Raw genomic sequence first — 10272 nt, 5'->3', positions numbered from 1 at the left:
TCCTAATATTAGGTCTTAATAGCCAAGGAAAATGGAATGAGTTCTTTTAGTAGTACTGTACATGATAACATTCAGATCATTAGTCTGAACCCTTAAATGTTAATATTTCTCTAATAAAATAAAATTCTTCTTAGAAAGAAAAAAGTTGTTAATATGCTTGTTAGTATAAGCATCAAGATATTTAATGGACATGTCTGGAGATAGGCACTTGGCCATATTGATGGTAGAGACTGGATTCTTGTTCTCAGTAGCTTTAAAAAAGTGTACATAGGATTATAGCTGGAAAGAGCTGATGGTTCGTTTCTATTTCAGGTCTGTAACACATTTTAGAGCTGAAATACAAAATATAGGGATATATCACATGCTTACTGGAGGAAATTAAAATGAATTTCTCAAGTTCAGAAAGGCAATGTACATTTGTTACTGTTTTATTCAAATCAAAGGAAGGAAACAATAGAAAAGAAACATCTTTAAAACAATCAGGAGGCAAACATCAAAATTATTCCAATATTTCATAAGAGCATTTTTATTTAGATACAAGTAACAGTTGCTTATGATCCTATGATCCTTTCTTTAGAAATACAAGCTTGGGGAAATGGTGCCGATCACAAACTTCAGGAGAAACGCAGTTGTGTTCGACCTGCATTGGAGGGGAAAGCCCACTTTGTATTAGATTACAATTCTGAGAATGGTCATAGATACCAGTCTATTGGGCTTCTCTTGGGAATCTGGACATCACTTAGAGTTAGAGCAAGGTAAGGCCTTTTGGACCTAATCTATTATGCATGACTTTTATAGATGGCTCTGATACAACAAACTGTGATAATCCTCCTTTTCCATGAGGAGTGGCTGCTTTTCTTCTGGAAGCTGCTTTCTCTTGTGACGACACAACAGGCCGATGAGTGTGGCCAGCGCTGCAGTAAGGACAGCCCCTATTACAGCTGCTCCAACGAGCCATGGCCAGATCCGACTGGCTTGTTCCAACAAGGGCTTAATATAGCCTTGAAAAAAATCTGGGTCTGAAACAGAAAGACAAGTCAAGGTTTTTCTGGTTTTTTGTTAACAGTATCACTACCACTACCACCACGACCACCACCATTACCACTACTGCCATCATCATCATCACCTTCATAGTACTTTGCCATCAGACACTTAAGTTTGGATACCAGTTGTGCTACTGACCAGCTGTAATAGTCTGGGAAAGTTATACCTAATACTCCTGGTAGCTGTGTGTTGGGAATGTTTTATTTAAATACCTGTAGATAGGTCCAGGGGGGCCAGGTCTTTGGGGCACCAGGTTCTGCCTTAAGATGATAAACCTGGGTTGTGAGAGGTGAAATGATACGTTATCCCAGTCACAGCTAATTAAATTTCAAGAGCTGGGATTAGAACTCAGGATTCCTGACTCTCAAGATCGTTACAATGAGTCTGTGAAAAAAAGCCCATAGTGACTCCTTAAAACAAATCATGGGACAACCTATTTGTGGTAAAATTAAATTCTGGAGTGGATTATTGAGGGGTACTGGCTTGCCTAAATAGCCAAATGAATAAATCCCCAGAGCAGGCTAAAATATGTCAATGGACCACTGAAGAATAAGATAGGGATGTGTTTACCTGAGGAAACAATGTGTTTTACCTAAGTCCATAGAAAAGAAGCATGTGGAGGCATCAAGAGAATGATACCTTCCCTAGTTTCATTTCTAGTTTATGACTTTTTGTCTATTTTTTGCTTTCTTTATGATATAATGTGTTTTGTTTTCATGGCTGTTGGTGATTTTTCACTGACATGTCAAGAAGAGAAATCCACATTTGTGGATTTAATTGTAAATAGTTCTTTCAGATTTAAGTGCCAGTCACTTTCTTTTACCTCTGTATCAGTGTACAAAATGATAAACAAATTAAAAAAGCCAAAAAATATGAAAAAAATCTGTAGGCAACATCTGTAAATTATTCAGTTCCTTGTACATAGTGCTCATTCCATTAAATGTTAACTGTTATTGTACAATTCCTTCTGCTGATTTTATAGCAATTCTGATTACATATGGAACACTGTTATATTCGTCAATAATGCAGTCTTTGGATTATCACATTCACTGACTTTAATAATTGAAAAGGCTCAATAATTTTAGAATGCCCCCAGGAACTCCATAACATTTGAACAATGTCTGCATTCATAGAGGTCACAGTTTTAAATCTTAAAGCAACAGATCTGTATTCAGTATAGAGTTGATTTTATGTATATAAAGATAATTGAAAATGAATCTTAATGAAGAATGGGATGGGAGAGGGAGTAGGTGGTGGGATGGTGGTTATGGGGGGGAAGAACCACAATAATCAAAAGTTGTACTTTTGAAATTTATATTTATTAAATAAAAGTTTTCTATAAAAAAAGAAAATATCATGTTGTGTCCATAATAACAATGACCATGCACCACTTTTTTTTTAACTTTTTTTTAATAAATATAAATTTCCATAGTACAACTTTTGGATTATAGTGGCTTTTTCCCCCCATAACCTCCCTCCCACTCACAATCATCCCATCTCCCACTCCCTCTCCCATCTCATTCTTCAGCAAGATTCATTTTCAATTATCTTTATATACATAAGATCAACTTAGTATATTCTAAGTATAGATATCAACAATTTGCACCCACACAGAAACACAAAGTGTAAAGTACAGTTTGAGTACTAGTTATAACGTTAATTCACATAGTACAACACATTAAGGACAGAGATCCTACATGGGGAGTAAGTGCACAGTGACTCCTGTTGTTGATTTAACAATTGACACTTTCATTTATGACATCAGTAATCACCCGAGGCTCTTGTCATGAGCTGCCAAGGCTATGAAAGCCTCTTGAATTCACCAACTCTGATCTTATTTAGACAAGGCGGTAGTCAAAGTGGAAGTTCTCTCCTCCCTTCAGAGGAAGGTACTGCCTTCTTTGATGGTCCATTCTTTCTACTAGGATATCACTCACAGAGATCTTTAATTTAGGTGTGTGTTTTGTTTTGTTTTGTTTTGTTTTGTTTTGTTTTGTTTTTTTGCCACAGTGTCTTGGCTTTCCATGCCTGAAATACTCTCATGGGCTTTTTAGCCAGATCTGAATGCCTTAAGGGTTGATTCTGAGGCCAGAGCCATGTACCACCTTTAAAATGTGCAAATAAAAACTCATTAAAAATAAAAAATAAATAAATAATATTTGCATAGTATGATTATAGCATCTGAGAAACTAAATTTCGATAAATTAAAAATAGTCAACATTTACTCAATGAGAATACATAGATTCTCTGTAAAAGAACAGTTTTTTATATACCATATCTAGAATGTATATGGAAGGCATATGGAATGTATATAAAAGGTTATCAACATTCCTTTTGTGATACAGTGGAACAAAGACAGTGTATCTTGTGCTCTCCTTGAAGCGAATTACAGATATGTGACTCAAGGCTTGAACAAAAGTAATATATGTAACTACTGGGCAATTTCCTTAAAAAGAATAATATAAAACTTGCCCCTTTTCTCCTTAGCTAGAGTGCAGATGGGATTGGGTAAGCTATCACAGAGCATGTGGTCCAGAGCAAACCCCTGGGGCATCTGGAGCTACTACAAAGGAACAGCTCTTATCCTGAGGTTTCAGAGATGATATTCAACAAAATAGCAAAACCATAATTTCAGGGATAGATAATCTTATGTAAGCTAAGAAATTTGAGTCTATCTTAACTAGGATGACCTCTCCCCATTCCCAATTCCCACCCTCACTGATGCAGAAGTGGTAACATTATTTTATGAACCCCTTTCTTGACTGATGTAGCCAGTATATAGCTGACCCATGATTCAGGAGGGGCCAGTCAAAATCAGTACTCAAAATGTGCTGGAATTGAGAGTCAGGTGGCCCCGAAGCTGAGGTCAGCTGTACTTCCTACTCTGTGGGAAATAGGAGGAAGCCAAGATAGAAGCAGCAAAGGTGGAAACTAGAGCATGGAAGGAAGAGATGCAGTCTTCAGGACACTCGTTTCCTTGCTTCTTGCTGTTTTTCAGTCTCAACTGTATTTCCACCTTTTCCACAGTTTAAATTTTTATACTTTCCTTGGATTATGTAAGCCAATAAATTCCCTTTTTAATCTAATTTTGTTCCCATGGAGTTTGCAGCATTTACACTTCAAAATGTGTTAATAATTTTGAAAAAATTAAGTATCTGCATATTAAAATAAAAGTTCGTACCTTAATATAGTTTGGAATTATAATTATAGGTAAACTTAATTGTAATAAAAATGAGATCCACAAATAAAGGGGAAAAAAGAATAATAAATATCTTGGAAATAATGGATAGCAACATGAAATAAAATTTAAAATGAGAATCTCACTATTCACCATAGACTTGATAAAGTTCAGAAAGATTAAACCACGGATATTCTTTTCACAATGAGGAGAACTTGTTAAAAAAAAACTAATTTTATATTAAATCCCAGTATTCAAAAAGATAAAAGTGGAACTTTTCTAACTTCACTGGGGAATATGAGGCAAAAGGCCTGTCCATTTCTCCTGTTACTTTTTCCTCTCCTATCCCTGGCACCATCTTCTATCCAGTTATTACTGAGACACTTCTGAAACTCTTAGAATTCATTAAACATAATTGAGCAATACTGATACTGTTTCACTTCTTCAGAAAGGGATGATAACTCACAAAAGATTAATTTTATTTGTAAAATAAATTATGGTGAAAAAGACCTACATTCTTGCATATTAATTTAAATCTTACAAAATGAAATCCAATAAATCTAAAATCAAAAGGAATGAAAATTATTTCTATCAAACATGAAAATTACTGTTTTTAATAGAGTTAAAATTATTTTGAAAATGGGATACATCCCTAAGCCTGTTTTCTGTTGCTTATTTTAATGCACAGTTTAATACATATGGATTTTTAAAAATTTATTTATTTACATATTTGAAAGGAAGAGAGAGGGAGAAGCTGAAGTCAGGATCCAGGAACTCCATCCTGGTCTCCAAAATGCCTCCCAGGTGTATCAACAAGAAGCTGGATCAGGGGACCAGTGCTGTGGCATAGCAGGTAAAGCTGCTTCCTGCAGTGCCGGCATCCCATATGGGTGCCAGTTTGAGTATAGTGTGCTTCACTTTTGATCCAACTCTCTGCTATGGCCTGGGAAAGCAGTAGAAGATGGCCCAAGTGCTTGGATCCCTGCACCCATGTGGGAAACCCAGAAGAAGCTCCTGGATCCTGGCTTCAGATTGGCCCAGCTCCAGCCATTTCGGGTATTCGGGAAGACCTCTTTCTTTCTCTCTCTCTCTCCCTCTCCTTCTCCCTCTCTGTAACTGCCTTTCAAATAAATAAATAAATCTGAAGAAGAAGAAGAGGAGGAGTAGGAGGAGGAGGAGGGGGAGGAGGTGGAGAAGGAGGAGGAAGAGGAGGAAGGAAGAAGGAAGGAAGAAGAAGGAAGAGGGAGGAGGAGGGAAAGCAAGGGGGAGGAGGAGGAGAAAGATGGAAAAAAAAGAAGCTGCTTGATCAGAGGTCTAGCAGCCAGGACTCAAATTGGCTCTTCAATATGGGATTCTGGCATCACAAGCCACAGTTTAATTTCTTGTGCCACAATGACAGCCCCACTGCATAGTACATTTTAAATGTCCAACAATATGCAGGGTACATAGAAGTTACATAATAAGTTTTATTTCCTTTAATATGAATGGCCTACCTTAAGTGCTTTCACAGTTTTTAAGGACTATTTTGGTCTATCCTGCAACTTCTTTTATTATTTTTATACTTCAATTCATTCCAAGTGATCTCAGTATTTACTGTCACTTAGGGATTATCCTTTTTGAAGCATTCTTTTTATTTCCTAATGGCTTTAAAGTGAAATTCAGACTTCTTTCTGTGTATTCTAATTCTCCCTGGAATTATAACTCTTCACCTTCCTACTCTATCTTAATGTCATAATTTTCCTGTCATTTTTTAGCAAGTTAAAATTCTATTTTTCTTGTCATTTATCCTCAGAAAAGTTGTTTAGTCTTCTGCTTGTTTTGTGCCCTGTCACTTTCAAAATGCATTCACATACCCATTTAATCATCAAGAAATCCACAATGTAGTTAGGGATCATTTCCACCATTTAATGAATTAGGAGTCAGAAACTCTAGAAAATTTGCTATTAGTGACTAAATTAGACAATATGTATAGCCCATGAGACAATGCTTACCACACAGAGAATGATTTATAACTTCAATGTATTCTAGCAATTCCATAAAATATTCCATTATGATTTCATTGATATTTCAACTAAATCAACTTTCAATATGAGTTTTTCTCTCTCAAATTTGATTTCTTTACTGACTTAGTTCTCTTTTCTGGGTTCTCAGACTGTTTCTTTGTTCCTTTCTGATGTTTATATATGTATTTTAATTATTTATATGCATTTCTTACTTTTCAGGATTGTTAAAAGCTCTCAGTAGCAAGTACTATATTTTATTTGCTTTACTTTTCAGTTTCCTATTCATTCATTCACTGACTTCATAAAACCAATATTCACTGAGACATACTATGTGCCAGGTTGGAGTCCAGGCACTGAAGCTACAAAAATAAGACAGAGGGCTTGGTCAGAAGCAAACAGTAACTAGAAAAGGGACTGATATATAAACAAATATTTCAAGAACAGTGATGCTATAATGAAATAATGTAAAAGATCCAATGAAATCATGAGGGAAATAGCTCCCACATCTGAATGTGGAGTTGGGGCCTCTGTCTTGGAAGACAATCCCCTGGGGCAGAAGAACCTGAGAATGTCATGTTGATGGTAAGACACCCCTGGAAGAAAGGCATAACACACACACACACACACAAGCAAGCACATAGCCAAGTATAGCTACTGAACATAGCCACGAATGACAGAAGCCTCATAAAACTCTATTCTGCTTGTAGAATAAGATCCTGCTGTTAGCATGCTCTCCTACTCTCATTTTTGAAATCGAATTTCCATGTCTTTCAGAATATATTGAAAGAAGGAAGTTCTCAACAGAGAATTATCTTACAGAAAGAAATGCACTTACCATCAGTTAAGAACACAACCTTTCATTGCAAAAGCTTTTTTGTCTCACCTTTCAATCAGTTATGCATGCAAGAAAATTACTTGTTACCAAATTTTAAAAGCATCATTAAATTTAATTATAAGAGAAAATATTTGACTAATGTCAGGCATTAGCTGCCTTTTTACAAAAAAAAAACACAAGTAATTATAAACATGAATACATGAATGATGAATAATGACCTCCTTGAACTAAATTATATCAAGAGATTTTAAAGGACTTTTTTAGCACGCTTAACATTTAGCAATGGATAGAGATAAATTTTAAACTCCGTGGAAGTATAATAGAAGCAAAAGTATAGAATAATTCATAAAATAGGGAATAGGTAATTGTTGCAATTTTCAAAATCAAAATTCCCTAAAATTTACTATATAAATTCATGTCTAGATGAAAAACACTCTAAGCAGATGGAGTATTCCAAATGAAATTTGTTTCTTTGAATTCAAATAGAATAAATACCTTAAAGCCTCTATTGTAATTCTTTGGGCCTCACATCCCCTTCCTTATCCTTTTGGTGTCATTGTAGTAAGAACCATTTTCACACTGAGGAAGGAACAATGAAGTGGGGTGCATGTGTAGAAGACAATATGAGAACTCAGGGAGGCCCTGTCTCCTGTGAACTTATGAAGAGATCATACATCTGCTGTTGAATCTCTGCCACTTACTATCTTCAGTATTTAAAATTAGTCATTTTATCTAAATCTCAATTTATTTGTCCATAGAGGAGAATAAAAATCACTATTACACATGATTTTAAAGACTTTCTGAAATAACTTCATATTTAGGTATCTCTCAAATTACATTCTAAAGGCAATGTATCTATTTTGAGTTTTGGGGCTATATATTCTACTGACCCAGATATTGTTTAATGGTCCATCAACTATTGATTGGATAAAGAAATTATGGTGTATATACACTATAGAGTACTACTCAGCTGTAAAAAAAAAAAACAAAACAACAACAAAAAAAACACAAGAAATCCTGTCTTTTACAACAAGATGGTCACAACTGCAAACCATTATGCTTAGTGAAATAAACCAGTCACAAAAGGCAGATATCAAATATTTCCCCTGATCTAATGAAGCTAGTAGAATACCTTAAATGTAATATATTGGAATGAAATAGACATTTTGAGAACAGACTGAGGAACAATCTTTTGTTTTATTCTGTTTTCTTTCTCTTCATACCATTTGCTGAACTCCTTTACTTAGAGTAGTGTTAACTATACTATCACTAAGTATACTGAAAATAGATCATTGTAAAAATTAAAAATGAGGTGGGGCCAGCACTGTGCTGTAGAGGGTAAAGCCGCCTCCTGCAGTGCTGGCATCCCATATGGACACCAGTTTGAGATCCAGCTGCTCCACTTCGGATCCAGCTCTCTGCTATGGCCTGGGAAAGCTGTGGAGGATGGTGCAAGTCCTCGGGCCCCTGTACCCACGTGGGAGACCTGGAAGAAGCTCCTGGCTCCTGGCTTTGGATCAGCCTAGCTCCGGCCATTGCAGCCAATTGGGGAGTGAGCCAGCAGATGGAAGACCTCTCTCTCTTTCTCTCTCTCTCTCTCTTTGCCTCTCCTTCTCTCTCTGTGTAACTCTTTCAAGTAAAATAAATAAATCTTAAAAAAAAATTAAAAATGGGAATCCAAGGAGGAGGGGGAAGAGGGGTTAGAATGTGGGTGGGAGGGAGGGTAGAGTGGGAAGTCTCACTAGATTCCTAAATATGTATATGTGAAATATATGAAATTTGTATAACTTAAATACAATAAAAAATTAAAAAATCCTTCGAATACCCAGATTTGCCCACAATCTGCTTAAAATTTATTAACACCTTCCATTATTTTTCTTTTAATTTGTACATTATTTTAAGGTGAGCAAATTTCAAATATTTCACATATATGGATTTAGAAACATAGTAATACGTCCCACCATACCCTCCCTCTCACCCACATTCCTACACTTCCTCCTCCTTCCTCTCTTATAAACTTTTTTAATTTTTACAATGACCTACTTTCAGTTTATATTATATTCGTAAGATTAACCCTACACTACATAAAGTGTTCACCAAATCATGAGAAGAAAAAAACACTGTTCCTCAACAGCAGAGACAAGGGCTCTAAATAATCATTGAATCTCAAAATGTCACTTTCACTCATATACATTACATTTTTTGGTACTTTATTAGTTACCACAGATCAGGGAAAACACATGATATTTGTCTTTTTGTGACTGGCTTATTACATTATACATAATGGTATCCAGTTGCATCACTTTGTTGCAAAAGACAGGATTTCATTCTTTTTTATGGCTGACCAGTATTCCATACTATATCCTAACTATGTAACCAAAATATAAGGATCCTCTAATTCAATTATTAATTCTACCTATCATATTGCTAGCCTCTTAAATATTACTTCATGGATTTATAGAGGTAGGCACATCTTTAAATAAATGAATCATTAGGTTAGTAGTTGTTTAAAATTTTTCTCTTCCGCTTATAGGCTCTGTGAAGATAGAGACTATTGTTTACTACCAGTTTCTGTGTTATCTAAGATAATTCATTGTTTAACATAATTATTCATTAAAATATGCAGAAAGAATAAATAAGTCACCTAAATATACTTGCCATGATGGAATCCTTGATAATATTTTAAAATATATTTTTAAAATTAACCTGGATATTAAGAATGTGATACCTTTCAAGCAAGCTTCATTTATGTCAGTTAAGAGGTACAGTTCTTCATGGTAAACCTCATTTACTTGCAAATTGATTTATTGATTTCAACCCATTCCAGATACCATTTGATATGTGGAATAGACAGATTTGCAAGATAAATTCTGACCTTGTGAAGCTTGCAACTCAGATGAAAAAGGAACAGATTCATTTGTTGAAAAATCACCTTACAACTCCAATAAAACAGTGACTAAATATGACTATATATGTATAAAATTATTTCATATCTGAGAATTTGACAAATGGAGAAATAAGATCATTATTTAGGCATTGACAACAGCAATTTCAAAAGTATGAGCTTTTCTGGAAATAGAAACAGGAACTAAATTGTAAAATTCTACATGATAAATCTTTTAAAACATTACCAATATGATCCTTTTTATGTAATATGACTTTAATAGAAGAAAGGGAAAACATGACATTTGAGAATGTCCCTCTTTTTGATT

The 10272-nt window shown here is 35.0% G+C and overlaps 1 protein-coding gene and 1 pseudogene across 2 annotated transcripts in view; one reads left to right on the top strand and one right to left on the bottom strand.

The window, feature by feature from the left end:
- Positions 1–792: 792 nt before the first annotated feature.
- TYR (tyrosinase) overlaps positions 793–10272 on the bottom strand; it is a 103509-nt gene continuing 94029 nt past the window's right edge. Inside the window, exon 5 of one of the 2 annotated variants that reach the window (NM_001082077.1) lies at positions 793–1019. In NM_001082077.1, coding sequence (NP_001075546.1) covers positions 793–1019 — 227 coding nt within the window. The remainder of the gene's footprint in view (positions 1020–10272) is intronic. The other variant, XM_017342912.3, reaches the window with a different exon arrangement.
- LOC108178004 (U6 snRNA-associated Sm-like protein LSm6 pseudogene) lies at positions 1423–3041 on the top strand (annotated as a pseudogene).

Source organism: Oryctolagus cuniculus, chromosome 1 (genome assembly GCF_964237555.1).
Source record: "Oryctolagus cuniculus chromosome 1, mOryCun1.1, whole genome shotgun sequence".
NCBI lineage: Eukaryota > Metazoa > Chordata > Mammalia > Lagomorpha > Leporidae > Oryctolagus > Oryctolagus cuniculus.
This window is presented reverse-complemented; position numbering and strand designations above follow the sequence as displayed.